The sequence below is a fragment of the Neoarius graeffei genome, chromosome 28, assembly GCF_027579695.1.
Source record: "Neoarius graeffei isolate fNeoGra1 chromosome 28, fNeoGra1.pri, whole genome shotgun sequence".
NCBI lineage: Eukaryota > Metazoa > Chordata > Actinopteri > Siluriformes > Ariidae > Neoarius > Neoarius graeffei.
The window spans coordinates 27190461-27211222 of record NC_083596.1 but is presented as its reverse complement, the minus strand read 5'-3'; the positions used below and the strand labels follow the sequence as shown (position 1 = coordinate 27211222).

The 20762-nt window shown below is 41.2% G+C and overlaps 1 protein-coding gene across 3 annotated transcripts; it reads right to left on the bottom strand.

The window, feature by feature from the left end:
* Positions 1-334: 334 nt before the first annotated feature.
* On the bottom strand, positions 335-19089 carry dab2 (DAB adaptor protein 2). Of its 3 annotated transcripts, none has more exons than XM_060913334.1 (14): positions 18929-19089; positions 15669-15941; positions 15384-15523; positions 15147-15245; positions 14918-15049; positions 14189-14272; positions 13594-13614; positions 13467-13517; positions 13301-13363; positions 8436-8565; positions 4413-5030; positions 2924-3120; positions 2643-2737; positions 335-562 (listed from the first exon to the last, which is right to left on the bottom strand). In XM_060913334.1, the coding sequence occupies exons 2-13, from the start codon at positions 15838-15840 to the stop codon at positions 2666-2668; spliced, it is 1779 nt and encodes a 592-aa protein (XP_060769317.1). In that variant the 5' UTR covers positions 15841-15941; positions 18929-19089; the 3' UTR covers positions 335-562; positions 2643-2665. The 3 variants fall into 3 exon arrangements, with proteins under 3 accessions (XP_060769317.1, XP_060769318.1, XP_060769319.1); XM_060913335.1 differs by having other exon boundaries at positions 15669-15850; XM_060913336.1 differs by lacking the exon at positions 15669-15941.
* Between the last annotated feature and the right edge of the window lie 1673 nt (positions 19090-20762).

Here is a 20762-nt window from a genome sequence, read left to right as displayed (position 1 = left end):
CATGCTAAAAATACAACAAGCTGATATTTGGTCATTTGTGAAGTCAAGCATTATTCACTGACAAATTGCTGTTGTACAAAAGGGGAAGGGGGAACCCACCACACCCAACTTCAGGGCACATTACAGGTTTGATTTTGCTACACAGCATGCTCAAATGTATTACTTATTTGGGCATCAAGCAGACCCAATACCACAATGCATCATTAACAAGTCTATGCTCCATTTCACCACACCTGCTTTTTAAAATAAAAAAAAACAAAAAACAAACAAACAAAAAAACACCCAATTCAATAAAGATGCTTTTGAATATTCAAGAGAAATGAAACAAGACAGATTTCATTTCCTGCTTTAATGCCAGACAAATATACCATCACCCAGTATTTGAAATCCCTCAACAAGTGACAACCACTCCTTCAGATTCCACATTCAATTTGCATTTTCAGTGATAAACATTGGGAAATTGAGCCAATTTAATAGAGGAACCCAAGATTAGATACAAGTGACAAAAGAAACATGCAAGACTGGACAGTGGAGCACACTGCTGCAGATGGCCTCCCACTTTCTGTATAAAGAGAAAAAAGAAACAGGATAATTAAGGTGATGCAAACTAATCTCCCTTTAGTGCAATTATAAATCTCAAAGAAAACTCAACTATACAGCCAAGAGCTTTTCAAAGCTCTTGTTCCAGATTTAGTCACAAATACTACTTGCTTTGAAAAGCTTTTCTAGATTTGAGTGTGGTGTGGGGAGTTACCCATGCAGCCACAAGAATATTAGCAAGGTCAGGCACTGAAGTCATTTGGGGTGCAGTCAGTGCTCTGGACTCTGCAGGCCATCTGAGCCCTTTCATTGCAAACATGCTATTCTGGAACTGGCTTTGTGCAGTGGAAAACTAATGCTAGTGCACAAAAATATCCTATACAATTGTGGGTTTCCAACTTCATGTCAGTTTGGGGAAGGCCCATATGTAGTATAATTGTTAGGGGCCCACAAACCTTTAACCATAGTGGAGTTCCAGAAATTCAGTTTAAATTAAAAAAAAAAAAAAATTTATATTATATATATATATATATATATATATATATATATATATATATATATATATATATATATATATATATATATATATATACACACACACATATATATACACACACACTACAGCCACCAAGACCAACAAAAGCAATTAACTAAAATGCGTATAAGCTGTCCAAATTAAGCATAGTGCCACAGGTCTTCTGAATTAGCTGATAGTCTGACAGCTTGCAGTTTCCACTCTATTGAGGTTTTTCACCCATGTCACCAAGTCATGTGATGCATCATTAGGCTGCCATTTTGGACGTCACGGCTCAAATCAGTTTGAATGCGAGGAAGGCGACAAACGAAAAAAGAAAAAAAAAAAGGAGCAAGATGCAGAAAACACCTTCACTATCCAGTGACATAGGGCATTTACAGGATGAGCAGAGGGAGAGGTATTTGCAAAAATTGAGGTTAGCAGGCTTAGAGAACAATGTTTACCTGCTTCCACCAGGATTGTTCACTGACATACGGAAGTACACGAAGCCCTTGTCTTTACCTGACTTCGGCCCACATGATCTGTATACCCATGTCGTTAAAAACCCATCGCCATACACAGGTATTGATCTGAAAGCATACAAGAGTTTGGATGCCTACAAATATTGTGTCAGGCTGGGTAACATGCCTACATCAGTGGGTTGTCCCTGAAGCCAGTGGTCACCATCTTATTACAGATGAGGTTTGTTCACGTTTTCATTTACTTTTGGTCCTCAGGATAAACAATGTTATTAAATGTCATTGAAATAACCTTAGTCTGTTGAGACCTGGCCTGTTATAAATTTGCTGTTACCAGGCAATGACCAAGAACTGTATTATTAGGGTGAGTGTCTGTTGTAGCAGTGTACTAGCAGCTAGCACTAGCTAATGTCAACATAGTAGCTGGTATGTTACTGTAGCAATGTTTACGTTCAGTCATTTGGATGACTGTTAAAACCTTTGTCTCAAGTTTCCTTTACTGTATTTACTAGTTTACTGTAATTATGATCCGGCAGCTATTTACACCGGATCCAGTGTAAATAGCTGCCGGAGCGCGCTCCAGCTTGCTCCCCCTCAAATTAAGCAGCGCGCTCCGGCTTGCTCCTGAAGTGCTCTGGGAGCAAGCTGGAGCGTGCTGCTTAATTTGAGGGGGAGCAAGCCGGAGCATGCTCCGGAACCTTGGCCGGAACACTCTGGGAGCAAGCTGGAGCGTGCTGCTTAATTTGAGGGGGAGCAAGCCGGAGCATGCTCTTGCAGCTATTTACACTGGATCCAGTGTAAATAGCTGCTGGATCATAATTACAGTAAACTAGTAAATACAGTAAAGGAAAAACTTGAGACTGAAAGGTTAACAGTCATCCAAATGACAATGTAAACATTGCTACAGTAACATACTAGCTACCATGTTGACATTAGCTAGCTTGACCTTCAAAATGGCGGACACTGGGGCGTCACGTGACCCTGTGACATCAGGTGAAATACCTCAATTAGCATCCAATATGCAGCCTTCATTAACACCACCTGAGCTACTCAGTGAGACATTTGGCTTATTGGTCTGCAATCACACCTCAAAACATGGCAGGACATACCTCAGTGCAGGATTTGAAAGAGTTTAGGCAAAAGGATTTCCTCCAAAAGGGTCAAAAGTATCAGCTTTTACACCAGTCTGTGTAGCTGGACCACCCTGCAAAATATTACAAAATGACTACTTGAGTAACTTGACAGGAAGTCAATCCATTCAGACCATATTATACACAATTTAGCTTAGTATTAGCTCAATGTAAGCTACCAATTGTAGAGACCTAGTCAACTTTGCTTAAAAAGTCACTCAAGTGAGATTTGCTTTTGACATAGTATTGTCTCCATTTACTGTAGTTGCAGGTAGTGCCAAATGGCTGCTTCCAAAAGAGTCATCAAAAAGACTGGCAGCTGGTAAAGGATCTGGGCCTGATGGGATTGGCACTGGATTTTGAGTGAAAGCAGCATCCAGGAGCACTCCTGCTGAGGAAGGGGTCAAACCTGGAGCAGTTGTTGTAGAGGCCTGCTGAACTGGAGGTTTAGGAGGCTCTGAATACAGACAAAGTGCATTTCTCATCTTTATAAGCAAGTCAAATTGTGTCTCAATTAGGAGGTTGAGAGAGACCTCCAACTTCAAGAGTTAGGCTTTTGATATATTGTACATGTTCATTACACGAGGACATTATATTAAGCCTTTATGCTTATAGCTCATGAAAATCAAATCCAGTATCTCAAATTTGAATCCCCCCCCCCAAAAAAAAAAAGTTACAATACAGAAAGGACCAACTTCTGAAAAGCTGGTTCATTTATACACTCAATACCTGGTTGGGGCTTGTTTACCAAGAATTACTGCATCAATGCAGTGTAGCATGGAGGCAAGGAGCCTGCAACACCATTGTGTCATTGAATGCCAAGTTGCTTTGATGGCCTTCAGTGGTCTGCATTTTGGGGTTGGGCATTTCATCCTCTTAATACCCCTTTAGATCCTCTATGGAGTTCAGGTCAGGCAAGTTGGCTGGCCAAGCAAGTGACACTTAGCAAGCCATTTGGTACTTTTGGCACTGTGGGCAGTGCCAAGTCCTGATGGTAAAGCTTGTCAGCAGATGGATGCAAGAAGTGCTCCAAAATCTCCTGGTAGATGGCTGTGTTGACTAGAGTTGGACCAAGTCCAAGAGTGGGACACCACCAGCAGGTGACATGGTATTCCAAGTTAGACTGAAGAAATTTCACACCTTGGATTCTGTGCCTCCCCACTCCCTCCAGACCCTTGATTTCCAAATGAAATGCAAATCTTACCTTCATCTGAAAATAGGACTTTGGACCACTGAACAGTCCAGTTGTTTCTCTCCTTAACCCAGGTACAATGCTTGACATGGTCTGTGGGTCAGGAATGACTTAAGGTCACAGTTGTAGCCCCTTTCCTTAAGACCTCTGCATGGTTGCTCTTGATGCACTGACCCCAACCTCAGTCCACACCTTGTAAGGTTCTCCCAAGTTCCTGAACCTACTTGACAATCCTCAAGGCTGCAGTCACCCCTGATACTTGTGCACCTTTTCTACAATGATCTGTGGCTTATGCTCCTTGTGGAATGTTGATAATCTTCTGGACAACTGTCAAATCAGTTCTCATGATTGGGGTTGTGTACTGAACCAAACCAAGAGCTACAGTATACCATTTTACTCAAACTAATTTGAGATACTGGAATGACTTCTAGCACAAATCAGAATTAAAACAAAAGGCCTGAAGTCACTTTACATGTAAATACATTAAGTTTACAGTTTAGTTAAGTTAAATGAAATTCAATATTCTAATTGGAGATGCACTAATATGTCCAGGTTACCAGTGGATTTTGCAGACAGCTCACTGATGTCAAAGTCATCATGGTCAGCTGCTTCCTGGGCTATGCCAACTTTGTTGGAAAAGTACTGTTCAAATGGGCCATTGGCGTTTTGGCCTGACAGAGGAGCACTTCCAGGTTTTGCCATCTGGAAATTTTTGAACATATCCTTCCCAGTTTTCTGTTCCTTCCCTCCAAGGGGGTCCAAAGCTGTGAAAGCACTTTTAACAGCAGGTACCTCTTCTTTTGCAGGGGGTGGCCGATGAGGGAGCCCTGATGATAGCTGCCGTGTTATTCCTCCAGGAGGAACCATCATTGGAGGAAATGCACTGGGCTGAAAGGGGTTGGACACTGTGCCAGATGGAGGCCAGGCACAAACAGCTGCTGTGGTTGCTGGTTGGCCCCAAGCTTGAGCAGCAGCTGGAGTGCCAAAAGAGGGAATCTGCTGTCTCCACTGAGGTACTGGTGAGCCCCCAAATGCACATGGCTGGGGAAGAGAATTTAGTGCACCTTGGACTGATACTTGGGTGCCAGAGCCCTGGGGTGGAAATAGTGGCAGGGCTGGTTGACCCCATGGACTTTGAGCTTGAGGAACAGACGGTAGTCCCAGTGACCCTGATGCTAAAATGCAAGAAGAGAACATGGAATTTAAAGTCAGTCATATACTGCATCACCATGACAATATTTATACAGATTGGAACAATGAAAATTGCCTTTTTGCTGCCATGATTTACATCCACTTGTTCCCTTAGAGAGAAGGTCACTGCAAGTCAATAAAGTTGACAAAGATCACCCATCCTAAAGCCTTCATTCTGAGATCGTGGTCTCTTCCAGGATGCCAGTGTCCATCCACAGGGTACACAGTATGAAAATGGTGTAGTCATATGCCATGTCCTTCACAGAAGGAGTTACCAATGTCTAAACACCAATTCAAGCTTTTGGAAGAATTTTCTCCTTCAGTACAGTTTCATAACCTCTGTGCCAAGGCATACTGAAGCTGTTTATAGTGATCAGACACCTTATGGAGTCACTAATTCCTCACCCTTCTATGTACCAAGCTTTAGTTCAGCCACCCTAAAGCTTCAGTTCAGGCTATAAAGTAGGTCCTTTAACTCTATGGCAATTGTTCATACTGGCTAGAATTCCATAATCTCAAACCTAGAAATTTGAGTGGCATAGCAAAGCATGGATTACAAATATGAGCAAGTACAAAACTCCAAGCTGCATCCAACAAGACATGTAATGAGTTGTTAAAGTATCTTTCCAGGTCCTATTCTGAGTTTATGTAGACTTGAGCATTTAAGTTCTAGTGCTGGCAATCTTACATCAGTTTTTTGCACTGTTGGCAAAAATTGAGCATTAAAACCAGGTCTTGACACTTGGAAGGAATGTGAAGAAAAATTACAAGTTGTGTACAGGGGTGATAGCGTTCCGGCGCTGCGCCGGATTTCCGGCGTACCGTGGCTGGGGGAAAAGGAAAAAAAAAAAAACCTAGTTCGCCCATTGTCGTGTCATTCTGAGATGCGCAGATAGACAGTAAAGGGAATTCGCATGATATGGAACTAGTGGGGAAAAAGTGCCGGCACTTTTTTCCCCACTAGTTCCATATCATGCGAATTCCCTTTACTGTCTATCTGCATATCTCAGAATGACACAGGACAATGGGTGAACTAGATTTTTTTTTTTTCCCCTTTTCCCCCAGCCACGGTACGCCGGAAATCCGGTGCAGCACGCTATCACCCCTGTTGTAGCACTAGTTTACACATTGCTTCCACATTACATTGGAAGAACAGCTTTACATGGTTGTGTAGTTTAAAAATTAACCTGTGAATTTTCACAGCATTCACTGTACACTGATCTGCTTGACAGATTTAACAAAAATGCCTGAGCCACTTGATTTAGCTGAACAGCAGTCAGCCCATAATCCAAGGTCAGCTTGCCATTTCACTACGTAATTCTATTAATCTGCAGCTTAATGTCATTAACACCTCTGAGGTTCAGAGATGAAACCACTGCTAACACCAGCCATTTAGAAGCTATTCAGTACTTTCTACCTGCAGTGTAAGATACCAGCCCTTTGTGAATAAGAATGAAGACCCTTGTTTACAAGGCCCTGGAAAAATCAGTGGAATGATTGCAACTCCAGTGAGGGATTTCAGTAGGGTAATTTTAACCGATTGCAACAATGAGTAACATTTATGCTAGCTCCATCTTCAGCTTGCTACCATTAACAATATTTGATGTACTCTTAAAGCAGGTAAAGGCTGGTTCATATTTGGTTGGCAAGTGAGCATTTTGTGCTTCCAGTAACTTTGGCCAGGGTGCAATAACCATTGCAGTCAATGTTTTTGATGTGCAAGAGGATTCACAGGTAACAAATTTGTGCAAGTTGTACTTGTTTAGTGTGCATTTACATTCAAAAACTGCTGCTGTCACTTTTACTACTGACTTCAGTTGTTTCTAACCAAACTGTTAAACCATATGTTCCATTACTCTTAAAGACTTCTCAGCAAATGTCAAAAGGGCACAGGCACCCAATTTACCTGACATTTGTGGCATTGAGTTTACAGAAGGGGGGGGGGGGGGGGGGGGGGGGGGGGAAGGAAAAAAAAAAAAAAAAAAAAAGGAGCTGCCCAGCTTGTAAGAAGTTTACTTGTGCACCACTATTCACATTTAGTTTGCACATGGCATTAAAGAACTTTGCTAGAACTACAAGAATTCAGCATCCTGAGGTGGGAATAATTTCTTGCCAACTATAACTTTGTAGAGCAAGCCAAGATGTACCTCATACAAGGCAAGGCAAGTTTATTTATATAGCACATTTCATACACAATGGCAGTTCAATGTGCTTTACAGAAGTAAAAACAAACAGTAGAGAAATAAAAATTACATAAAATAACTTATTCTAAAATTAATTAAAAGAAAATAATAAGAATTAAACAATAGTAGAAATAAAATATTAAAATGCCAAAAAGAAAAAGGAGAAAAAGAGAAAGGGAAAAAACTAGCAGAATAAAATAGAATAAAGTAAATTTAAAACATGCAGAGAAAGTAAAGATTATAAAAAATGTAAAAATATTAATTATTTAACAGAAAGCATCTGAAAACAGCTTGGTCTTTAACCTAGATTTGAAGCTGCCAACAGCAGGAGCATTTTTAATGTCCTCTGGCAGTTGGTTCCATAGCTGTACTGCATAGTAGCTAAAAGCTGCTTCACCACACTGTTTTAACAACTGGTTTTAATAGTAAATTTTTCTGTTGCGATCTGGTAGATCTGATTGGGTTAGGCCGCTGCAACATATCAGAGAGGTAATTGGGCCCTGTACCATTTTAGAGATTTGTACACCAGCAGCAATGCTTTAAAGTCAATTCTGTACATACATTCATACAGCCATGGCTAGCTTCATCCAATTATTTCCTGTGATAGAAATACTTCTAAAACACAATTAAGCTCCAAGAATATTGATGTATAATGTAGCTTTAGCATCATGCTACCTAACAAGTCTATAGATCACTTTGGGAGGAGCTGTGAGCTCATTAAAACTTGGTGACTACCACATTGTCTAAATATTAACATTATGCAACAAATAACCAATCTGAAGAGGATTCTTGAATGATCTGATGCAAGTCAAGCCAAGATACAAAAGTTCTGAAAAAGATGTGGCAGAGTCCTGCTGCCAAATATCCATGGTCTTCAGGACATTCTTTACTACTGAAATTATGAATTTATTGTTCTGCAGTTTGATTTCTGAGAATCTTGTTAATATGTCAAGTGTCCTGTTAAGCAATCTTTTGTTAGGGTTTCAAGCACATCATGTGTAGCCAAGGATAGTACCATGTTGCACACTGGCATTGTATCACCCTTCCTGACATACACCAATTTACATCATTGTGCAAGTTGTCCCAAAAGCACCCATTGATGTATGTTTTAGCACATCCTTTCCAAGAGTGCCAAGACCATGTCATTAAAGTGCCACAGACATTCAGAAAAACACCAGAATGACAGAACTAGAAGTAGTCACTAACCAAGAGCAGCTGTAGAAGTGGTGGTTGTAGGGTTGAACAGATCTGCTGAAACAGAGGAGCTGGACTGAACTGGACCCTCACCCTGAGTTGATCCAAATATAGTGGCCCCAAACACTTCATTTCCAGGAGACTATAGAGGGAGCAAAAGTGTCACCCACACATTACACACATTTCAAATTAAAGGTGGTGTTGATTTGAGGGATCTCTGAAAGACTTCAATTGAAAAGGTTGGATTTCTCACTTCAGTGCAATATGACCACTTTAAAATTAAATGGTGACAAATTGTGGAGGGCACAGATCCAGCTCTGAAAAAAAAAAAAAAAAAAAAAAAAACCACTTCAATTTCTTAAAATCAGCATTTCTAGGGTAGCCATTCCATACCACTGAATGTGCTGGAAGCACACCATTTTACTCAAGGTACTGATTGTGATAATGTGAACCAAATCTTTGAGAAATAAAGTTGTGGTGCCTTATATTTAATTGAAATATAAAAATCTACCTCACGCCAAGAATTAAAAATTAAAGCCGCAAGCGGCCTCGACGGGCCCTCGCGCCAGCGGCCAAGGGGGGCGGGGGCATGCGTCCCCGCGAAAAACCTTCCACAGCTTCTTCGGCAAGAGACATTACACCCACAATGGCGACAAAGCACAGAATTGGACACATGGCAACAATAGGGTCTCGCACTGGACGGTGCTCGGGGCCTAATAATAATGGTTCTCAGTAGCAGTGGCAGTCCAAGAAAAAGGGGCAAAATTTCGAGCGCAGTCGACCATGGCAAGCGCCCCAAAAAGGGTCTTGAAGAGTTTGCTTGCCAAGCTTGACAAATCAGAAGCTGCAATATCATTTCTGCCATAACCAGCACCCCCATGGGCAAAAGTGCACAAAATTTGGCGTAAATGTCAGGTGAGCTACGAAGAGTTTGCGTATGAAGTTTGATGACAATTGATTAAGTAGATGAGATATAGATTTTTGAAGAATAAATTGTGGTTTTTCCCATGTCAGTAGGTGGCGCTATGCTGTACATGAGCGATAATGAGATGGAAAAATAAGTGTCTACAACAGCAACGTACTATCACAAGGTAGTGGTGTGAAGGAAAAGCATTATGGAATTATTTACCCAAAACCCGTTTTGCAGAAATTGCGTCGGCCAAAAACAGCGCCCCCCATGGACGAAAATTCCCAAAATGTGGTGTACGACATGGGAGGTAGTAAGAGGGTGGCCGTGAAGTTTGATCAAATTTGAGGAAAGACTGGAATTTTTGCCCAAAAATAGCACCCCCAGTGGCGAAATATCACAGAAATTGGGTAACATGTCAGAAGCCCAATGCGTGATGTGCGTGTGAAGTATGAGCAGTTTTGAGCAACTAGAAGACTTGATGAATTTTTAAGCATGTAAAATTTAAGTGAAAATTGATTGACGTATAACTTCTGAACGGTTTATCCTACGTGAAATGTATTTAGTAACTTTTGTCAGCCATGTCTCTAGATGATGTGTATCAATTTTGGTGACATTCCCATGAACGGTCTAGGAGGAGTTGCGCCCTCTTCGTGGCCATGCATTTCGCACAAAAGTGAAATTACCTCACTTCCTGTTGGGCGTGGCTAATGCATTGGCATTACATTTTTGTCCGGCTTAGTGAGATACATATGCGTACCAAATGGCATGCCACTACTACAAACTATATGGCAACCAGGCACCTTAATGCGGGAGGCCAAAATCACAACGACTTAGGGGGCGCTATAGAGGCCCTGAGCCCCGGCCAAGTTTGGGCTTTTGGTTCTGAGTAGCGATGGCAATTCTCGGAACTGGTGCCAAATTTCACGCGTTTTCGCCCATGGCAAGCGCCCCGAAAATGGCCCAACAGCGGAGAAAAATAAAGAGTGAACTCTTACAAGAATAGGGCCTTCGCCCAGTAGGGCTCAGGCCCTAATGAGTGAGAAAAGGGTTCAATTCTAGCTTTACTGCCAGAGGGATACAGCAAGTCCGATTGCTTCCATCTTCAAAAGCTGGCAGTTCATAAGGTCAAAGCAGTAGCCATTGGGGACAAAGTTAAACTGACCAAGGGCAAAAACTCTGCTCCACTAACAGATCAACTCCTAATAAAGTCACTCACCTGCAGGATGACCTTAAGTGACCTACCAAAGAATGGCAAATGGCAGCTGGGGTTAAGTGCACAGCAAGGACACTTTGAAACTGGCTCCTTAGGGCAGGGTTGAAGTCATGCAAAGCTAGAAAAAAAAAAAAGCCCTCCAATGAAGAGCCAGACTGAGGTTTGCTAGAGACCATAAGAATTGGACTGTAGAGAACTGGATTAAAAGTCTGAAGAGTCCAGTTTTCAGCTTCCCCTGGTTGTCTAACGGTTACAGATCTGGAGAGGCCTCCAAGCCAGTGTCCCACCCATTGAAATCTGGTGGGGGAAATCAGGGGTGCTTCAGCAAGGCTGGAATGGGGCAGATTTGTTTGTGAAAGACACATGAAGCCCCACACAAGGTTGCCCTGGAAGAAAACTTGCTTCCATCTGCTCTGAGTGTTCCCTAACTGAGGATTGGGTTTTCCAGCAGGACAGCACTCCAGGACAAGGCCAGAGAAATGTGGCTGAAGGACCACAAGATCAAGACCCTGTCATGGCCTGCCCAATCTCTAGACATGAACCCCATTGAAAGCCTCTGGAATGTGATCAAGAGGAAGCTGGATTTGTCACAAGCCAAATGAAGCTGAGCTGATTGAGTTTCTGCACCAGGAGTGGCATAAAAAGCCACCCAAGAGCAATGTGGAAAAAATGCCAGACACATGAGTTGATCAAATATCTGGGTTATTCCACCAAATATTGATTTCCTGAACTCAAGCATGGTTTAAAATTGAATATAATTGATTTCAAGGCATTAAAAAGATCTTAACACTTCATTTTGGCCAGTTGTCACTTTCTGCAAATAAATGTGCCAAGTGACAATATTTTGTTGAATTCAGGTGACGTGTCAGTTTATGGAACAAAAGGCATTCATGATCCTCAAACATACCTAGAAATAGTAAAACCAGAGAAGCTGAATTTTGCAGTAGTCTCAATTTTTTCCAGAGCTGTATAATATGGAGGTAGCACATTGAAATTATACACTCAACCATGGTCATTAAAAATCTTTTTAACCAGCAAAAATTTAACAAGTGTAACTATTACTGCTCTCAGGGTCATGAGGAATCCCAATTACACTGGGCAACATGCTCATTTTAGGACAACAGCCAAGCCACCTACTAGTTTGTTTTGGGGAGGTGGTAGGAAACGAACACAGGGAGGATGTGCAAAACTCAAGACATTAATTCAAGCTCAGAATCAACCCTACAATGAAGCAATGCTACCTACCACTACTCTAGTAGTTTAGTTATTTTCTTTACATTAAAGAGCAGAAAATCTGGGAAAACCTCTAGCTCCAATAAAGCTTATTAATGACCATATTAACATGTAAAAAACACTCCCACAATAATGGGTTTTGAAAACTACAACAAAAGGCACTGTGAAACACCACCCATCACCAAACAAACTCAGTTAATTCAAAGTGCACAAAAACCCCCAAACACATTTAAACTTTCACCTTCTGTCTTCTCTGTGCACGGCCACACTTTGCACTTTGTGGTGGGGGACAAACGGCCATCACCCCTCCATTTTGCACAACTGGTAGCATAGTTTCACTTTTACAGAGAGATGGAGGTTGAACCATAGGAAGCAGAGAGTTGCTGAGACCATTACACAGTGAAGGGGTTTGGGGCAGATGGGGTCTTGTTTGATCAAGCATGCTGGAAAAAGGAAGGGTCTTGTTTTTTCCACCATTCATCTCCTTTAAAGAAAACTGAAGTGAGTGATTGATGCCCTTCTGTGGGTCCTGGTTATCAATTAGTCCATTAAAAAAATGACTGCTGGATGAAGAGTCACCACTCTGACCATTTTGTCCAACTGGTCCTTTCAAGAGGCAGTCAGGAAGAACTGATGCACAGCTGGATGACAGTGGTGAAACTGTAGAAATGGAAGAGCCAACCTGGCCACCAAGTAGCACAAAGGGATTATTGAAAGGGGCTGGACTGGGACTAAAGACTGTAGCTGAAGAGAAAGGGGTATCACTGGGCATGTTGCAAGGTACTGTTGGGTCAGTGATGAAAGGATTGCCTTTAAGGTGGTTCTGATTGGCATCAATCTCAGAAGCAAGCTCCAGCAACAAGACACTGTCCAGCTAATATTGAAAGAATTAGGAAATAGACAAGAGTATGAGTAGAAGTGTAGAGGAGAAAAAAGTTCATGTTTTAGTAACTGACTGGGTAAAAATCAGATGGGTTGTCCAGTGATGCAGCAGTAGCATAAAGTAATAACTATTGGACATAAAGCATCATTTGTGAAATGGATCAGGACTGCAGAGTAACCAGTCTTAACATTTCATTTTCAAGACCCATTTTAGTATATTCCAACATTGCAATTCTGAAGTTGCCAGATTTAAAGTCACAAGAGTGCAAAACGGCCAACCTCACAAGTTTAGACCAAATCTACTTCTGAAGAATAGAATAGAAGCATTAAGAGATTTATTGCTTCATTTTAGTACTAGCTGTTATGGTTTGCCACATCACTATATGGTAAGTGCTTGTTAGGATTTGCATATACTGAGTGAACACAAAGGATAAACAGCAAGTGAGCATATGCAGTTTCACATTACATCTGCTGATTATACACAAAGTATTAGTACTCAAGTCACTGTCCAAACATCCTGATCACAAAAAAGGCTCAAACCTCATACATAGGACAGTGCAACATGGTTGCAGCTAATACCATAGAGCAGATCCTTTAGTGAGTACCAACAAGGAATAAATATTGTATTAAATGCATTACCATGGGAGAGTTAATCTCTGGGGGTGTGGACATGTCACCAAAGAGGTCCAGCTGTTCCACAGTCTATGTACAGAGACAATGAATAACTCATCCTTTTAAATAAGTCATTGAGTATCAAGTTACATTCTGAATACATTTTACTGGTGAAGGAGTTTAGAAATCTTACTTTTACTGTCTCTACCTGACCATCCAGACAGACCAAGGCATCACCTCCATTCTTAGAACGCAGAAATTATGGTCCATCAAATACCAATGCATTGGAATTCTAACAGTTAAAAATGTACAATTCCTACCTCAACAGGACTGGCATTATCCTAAAACAAAGAAATAGTATTAGCAAGGCTTTTGAAAGAGGATGTAAAACATGCACTTTACTTAAGGTCATTTTTGCAAATAACCACTAGAGAGCAATATAACCACATTAAAAACAAAAACATTTACATCAACCTTGTCTGTGTTCAATACAAGTTACAACCACAAGGGACATCGTTCAGAGAAAAAAGTACAAAAATTTAGTGAGGGGCCTATTCTGCCACATGACAATATTGTCAGAGTAATTTCTCTGCTACAGTGAAAGCAAAAAAAAAAATGAATCTGGCCACTAGTTTAACAGCAACAAGCTGAAAGAGGTTCTAAAGATAATTGTGCATGTTTGTTTTTTGCCATGAAAAATTTCTGAAGTCAAGGACACTGCCAAATCAAATTAATAACCTGTATGTAAAGAGTGAATATATACTCTGTGTGTGTGTGTGTGTGTGGGGGGGGGGGGGGGGGGGGGGGGGGAGGAATTGCCAACCTAGAAAAAGGTTATGGTAATGACATTGGAATATTGCAACAATAGTTGTACAGCTGAAACACATTCCCTGACAGTTTTCTAGGAGCTGTTACCTTCTGGACAGCTTCAGCTTCTTTCTTCCTTGTGTTGAAGATCACCTGGAATAGATCTTTCAGATCCAAGACTAATGGCTGTGCCTAGAAGTTTGAAGACAAGCAAAAGATGCATCTTTGTGTTTAATTAAAAAAAAAAAAAAAAGTCCCATAACTAAATTTATCAGCTGCAGATAATTCCCCAAGTTTTCCCCAATGGCACCACTAGAATAGAAGTAGCTAATCAGGGAAAGCTCATCACCAAGACTTTTTTAGGCACCCATTTTTATACAAAAGATTGTAACTATACAGCATTAACTTTAGGCTACAGTTCCTACTGGAGCCTGATGCTGGCAATCATTACTATATGTAGTTACAAATACCAGATATAAGAACTAATTGATATTGATCCACTAGTTTTAGATCTAAACTAAGACAATTGCTATAGCATAGTTATTTACACAAGTGTGCAGAGTAAGTCATTGGGTTTAAAAAAGCGCCCCCCCCCATTGATAATATTCTCTTAAGTACGGTTTTGGTGGCACTCCATACAAATCTATTCCAAAGTCAGTGGTTCATACTCGTACAATTCTGACATGCTGCCAAACTAGCAGTTAAAAGCATCCTTTAGGAATCAAAGCACCTTTGAGGAAATTAAGAGTAATGTGTACATTTAAAATTTTGCCTGAAACCATTAAGCCCACTACATAGAGCTCTTTAACCACTTATGGGCCATGAGGCAGCAGAAACCTGCTGAGTTGTCTTGATGGCAAAGAACTGATGTTGGCCCTCTGCTCCACACACGTATCCAAATGCCCGATTATCTGTGATGTCACGAGCAATGAAGGAGATCTTATTCACTGCATGCTCATGTTCAATTACCTGCAGGAGGAACAAAAGTCAGCATCAGGCACCATCAAAATTCTGGAGGTCAGGATATTGGAAACAGTTGAGTGACTTAATCATGATTGTTTCTTACACCAGTCTTTTCATCAATTATCTTAATTCCCTCCAGAGAGATGTTCACCCAGATTCTTTGCTTGTGTTTGCCTTGGGAACGAGCAGCTACAGCCATGCCCTACAGAAATATTCAGACTGCAAAACCACAGAAGTGCTACATATACTAACATTAACTGAAGGGGGATTTTTTTTTAATACACACTCAATACTAAATCTAAAGAGGGCAAGTACTTTGTCAGCCATTTTGGATCAGTACCTTCAGTTTCATCATGGAGTCCTGGCTCATTTTGTCCCCTCTGGCTTCAGGCACATCATCAATGCCAATCAGTTTGGCCTTGTATCTTACACCATCACCTTGAAACCTGGTCAGCAGGTACTCATCTGTCCTCTCTGGAGCTGAGGACAGCAAATGGAAAGACATTAATAACTTTGGGTGAAAACATTTAAGGTAAGAAGGCAGTCACCAAGATGAGAACCCTGCATTCCAGAGAGCACTTAAAGTTCTGTAAAACAGACAAGACTCTGATAAATCCAAGTGCACCTCTCTTCTTCTCTCTTGAGAAAAATTTGCTTGCAGTTGGTGTTGAAGTAGCAGTTGTGGCTGTAGGATTTTCAGTTACAGCTGTGCTGGTCTCACTGGGAACAGCAGGAGGTGCAAGCTCAGCAGTGGGTCCTGCAGAGGCTATAGACACCGGTTGTACTTCTGTTGACATGGTTGGGACACTTCAGGGTAAGGAAGAAAAAGGGACACAGAAGGCTCCTCAAAACACGTGCAGTCAGGCTATTCAGCAACCACACATCCTCAGCACTGGGCCTAGAAGAGCAGGGAAAATTCTTTACACTACAAAAAGGTCAAATGAGATTTTCCCCTGATGGGCACTTTCAATGGCAAGGTTGTAATCTGACACTAAAACCCTCCATTTGAAGCACTTGTAGTACTTGGCAACGGGACTTGTCCAAGTATGGGCAGTTCATGTCTATTTCTAGAGTCAGCAAGAAAAGGTTCCCAGTTATGTTTGTGTACAGTGTACTGAAGTGCTAAGAATTTCATGGTCAAAGGTTGCCCAATTAATCTTATTAAACTGCTTGCCTTATAATTCTCAGCCTCAAAATCAGTCTGTTGACCGTTGATTTGCATTCACCAGTATCTTCTGCCTAGTCTCTACAGTAGGCCAACTGTTTTGAGATAAGGACTTTGTACACAAGTACTGGTATGGCATCAATGGCATGTGATGCAACTGCCATTACAGACAAAGCACAAGCAATAACAGTCAGTCATCCACATCTATAATTACCTGAACATGACCAAATCTCAAGATGTTCACTTGCTGTGGCTTTAACATTAACCCAGGCTTCTGGTTCATCACATGAGTATCTGTCATGCTAACCAGGGAGTTTGTTAATAATTGTTCAGGAGGAAATGGGGCACTTCATCAGTTTTATACAAGCTGAGCTGCTTGGTACAGATATTCCTGATAACTTCAAACATTAGCCTAATACTGAAGATGTTCACTAAGAGCTATTACAGCCTGACCAGAAGACCGGTTACTTGTGATAGGCAAAACACTGCTTAGAATTCACACAGCAAGTTATTAGAAGGGAAAACAGTAGCAAGTTTACAAAATAGCAGGATTACATTTAGCCATTACTGTGCTGAACTCAAATGCATACAGTTGTTTTATAGGTCAGGCACAAACGTACTTTAAACTTCAGTATACACATTAAAGCATCAACATGATCAAGTCAGGAGAGCAAAAATATTGTGCCAGTTATTTCAGTACTGCAAGTTACACTGAAAAGTACTTCAAAGTAACAGGCATCAGGTTAGAACCTTAGGTACTACTTCAACACTCCTGTAATGTGCATTTGCTTACCACATGCAAACATTAACCCACACTTTGTTAGCAACCATACCTCATCCATCAAAAAGGCCTCAAAGCATTCACACTGTCCATTTCAACCATCAAAATGAACTCCGCAACTGATCCACTTTTTTGCACACATGCGAACACCCCAGATGAACTTTGAACCCTCTGAAGAGAACTGTTCACTTCAAGTGCAGTTTGCTTAAACTATTGTGAAAAAAGTACTCCAGGCTCACATCACCTTTTACCATTGTATTTTAACCCTTTAGGTTTGCCATAAACCAGTCACATTATTGCACTGGGACACTTGGGAGGGTGTTAAAGGTTTGAGCACTAGAGAGAAAATATATAGTCAAACAGAAGGAGGACTGAGGTCCCATCAAAGCTGAAGTGGACCAAAAAGAAAACCTGTCACCTTTCAAATTAATAGCATGTGAATACAAAATGAAGTCTATTGTGCCGCACTTTTTAAACCAGACCTGTAGTTTGTACACTTGCTTTACTATTTGCACTTCAGTCAGTCAGTCATGTGCTCAACGTTAACCCATAATTGTGTACAGTATATTGATGCGACAGTCTACTTGTCTGCGCTGCCAACTGGTTAGACAAGATCTGCACATATTGGGCTTAGCTCAGCATTCTGGCTGTTCAGTAACAAATCTTGTGTACCAGTTGTTCCGTTAAAGTGCAGCAGTCAGCAAAAGTTTAAGGTGCTTGTAAAGCCACCCCACAGTTCTGAAATCAGCATGCTTGTTTACCAAAGATGGTTACATGTTAACATACCAATTCTGGAACAGCTGCTGCCACCATAATTTCTGCCAAAGGCAAGCATGTTAACTCATTTTAGAAGTACAAAGTATTGGAGGAGCAAAGCCTCCAAATGGGACTCCAATTTTCTCTTCACTTTGTAGAAGTGCGCATTATCAAACCACAGCTTTTTCTAGAAGCAGTCAAACAAAAGGCACACAGAACCCAGAAAGCTACTTCTACCACTACTGCAAGTGGTTAAAAGGGGGGGGGAGAAGACCCTTGGAAACAACTGAAGAACGTACTTAAAAAAAAAAACCCCATGACGTCACTGAAATGCAAGCTTGTATGCAGAAGTTAAGGTAACTGACAACGCAAATGAAAACTGTTGAAAGATAATACCCCAGACAAGACTGAAAATATCCATAGAATATATAGACGGGAACATAGTGAAACGGATTGAGTTTGAGGGTAGACTCTCCTGGGAGGAGGAAAGGATGCTTATGTAAAGCAAGTCGACAGGATAGCCTACAACTCACAACCACCAAGCCTAAAAACAGTAACATGAAAAACTTGGATTTCCAAAAGCTTAAATTAATATTGGAGATAAAACTCGGGTGATTATTTGAGCTTAAATATCATGATTAACAGGCTATTTGAGTGTGCCAATATACCTCATTAACTTCAATAGGAGTCAAATCTCCAGGTATAAACATCAAAAGACATACACCTGTGAATAATCTACCCATTGCGCAGTGGTTTCTACTACACCCCAATCTTACTCCTGAAGTCCATGAGCACCAGATAATTCTCATTTAATACCTTCCAGGGTATTAATGAGCTACTGAGTAGTGTCAGGTAGTGTTCAAACAAGAGGACACTAAATACGAAGTAAAAGCCGCAGGATGGGGACGCTCCGAGTTAAACCACTACTGAACTCCAGAAACTTTTCAACTCGCGAGTTTAAAAAAAAAAAACCTCACACACTAAAAATGCGCCTCATTTCACGTTCTTAAGTACTTGTGACCCCTTTTGTTTTTAAAAGGGGGTCACTGTTAAGCTGTGCGGCACTACAAACGCTTATGACATCCCTGACACATGCATCCCATTTTTAACAAAAATTCAATAACAAGCATCTAAAAAATAAACGGCTACAGAAACGTGTCCGAGATGCTGCCGCACCATTTACCTGTTGAGCTTTACGCGTTGCCGACTTCCATATAAAACGATAATGGATAGCTGCTACACAGACCCTGATGGAATAAGTGCCGATTTGAGGCACAAAACCCCAAAATGACAACCTTCCACAGACGAGGCCGCCACAGCCCTACTAGCTGTCTACCTGCAGGTATACTGACTTGAACATTCAACCCTCCTCAGGTATCGCACTTATATAGGTGGCTGCAGGGTTGCCAGATTTGGATTTAACACATCAGATCAAAAGCTGCATGTCGCGATGAGGTAAAAGTAGTCTTTGCTGGATATCCTGAGGAAAGGGTGCCGAATATATAGTATCCTCCATGATTACAAGCACCTTTTGTAACGATTACTAAAAAGGATTAGAAAGTAGCTTCATCAAGTAGCTTGGAGGATTCCAAGCTGGCACTCCCCTGTGTGGGACATAGCGTGGCCCTCCGAGTTAAGCTTTACATAGTTCCTGCCTTATTAGTGTTGTTGCTGTTTTTTTGCATGCGTCATGTTAGAGCTCATGTTAAGTATGATCGAGAGACTATATTATAACTGAGAGAACTGAGTCATAGAGGGCATTTTAACTTAAATGTTCTCGAGTGGGCGGCACAGGGTGTAGTGGTTAGCGCTGTCGCCTCACAGCAAGAAGGTCCGGGTTCGAGCGCCGTGGCCGGCGAGGGCCTTTCTGTGCGGAGTTTGCATGTTCTCCCAGTGTCCGCGTGGGTTTCCTCCGGGTGCTCCGGTTTCCCCCACAGTCCAAAGATATGCAGGTTAGGTTAACTAGTGACTCTAAATTGACCGTAGGTGTGAATGTGAGTGTGAATGGTTGTCTGTGTCTATGTGTCAGCCCTGTGATGACCTGGCGACTTGTCCAGGGTGTACCCCGCCTTTCGCCTGTAGTTAGGGTGACCAGATTTCCCTAGTCTGAAACCGGGACACTTTTGCACGCGACCATGCTCGTGCACGCACACCTTTTTTTTACGTAAACGTGACACTCAGAGAGGTGCTCTTATCATTTTGTTGAAGCTCACGTTTATCAACATCTCATATGAAATAAAACAAACAGGCATTTTGTTATCTAGTAGCATAGTGGTATACAGATCAGTTAAATTATGGTCAGACAACAGATTTTGTAATGGATGAGAATAGGCCAGGCTATGTCCATAGGCCAAATTTAAACTGATTTATTTCACCTGTTTGTGAGAACACCAAGAAGAATACATATGCACATGTAGGCTATATCTCTAAAATTGTATGCACTATAGCATGAACTTAAAAAGTAGATATGTGACCTCAACATAGCCTAGGTCAGAATCAACCTTACTAACCATTCCCCACAACTGAATGAATAAAGCAAGAAGATGTGTACAAAAGTGAACACTTTAATGGAAGGTGCAACAAGCTGTTCAACACAGCAATATGGCCAAACTGTCAGAATGGTATGTTAAACAGAAACAAAAAAGAGACAAGTGATTTGAGAATACATACTACGGAAGCCGAGAGAGGCCCTTCATATAATCCTTTTTTTATTCACCTTGTTATCCCGAGATAACGACATAATTAATTCAGGATCTCGAGAAAACAACACAACTAATTCGAGATCTCGAGAAACCAAAACCGTTATTTCGAGATCTTGAGAAAACAAAACCGTTATTCCGAGATCTCGAGAAAACAAAACAATTATTTCATGATCTCGAGTAAACAGCTGAGAAATGGTTCATTCAGGTGCGCCAAGAGACTTGTGATATGCTGACTTTGGGGCTATTTCTCATTCTGTATAGACGCAACTTTGGTCATTAGAATGTCTGGAATAATCAATCACCTACTGTAATAAG

Excerpts from the sequence above, each read along its gene's own strand:
- dab2 (XM_060913334.1), bottom strand. The coding sequence starts at position 15,840 with ATGTCAACAGAAGTACAACCGGTGTCTATAGCCTCTGCAGGACCCACT. Across the intron at positions 15,050-15,146 it reads TAATTGATGAAAAGACTGGT|GTAATTGAACATGAGCATGC; the intron begins GTAAGAAACAAT and ends TTCCTCCTGCAG. Across the intron at positions 5,031-8,435 it reads CACTTCTACAGCTGCTCTTG|CATCAGGGTCACTGGGACTA; the intron begins GTTAGTGACTAC and ends CTTGCATTTTAG.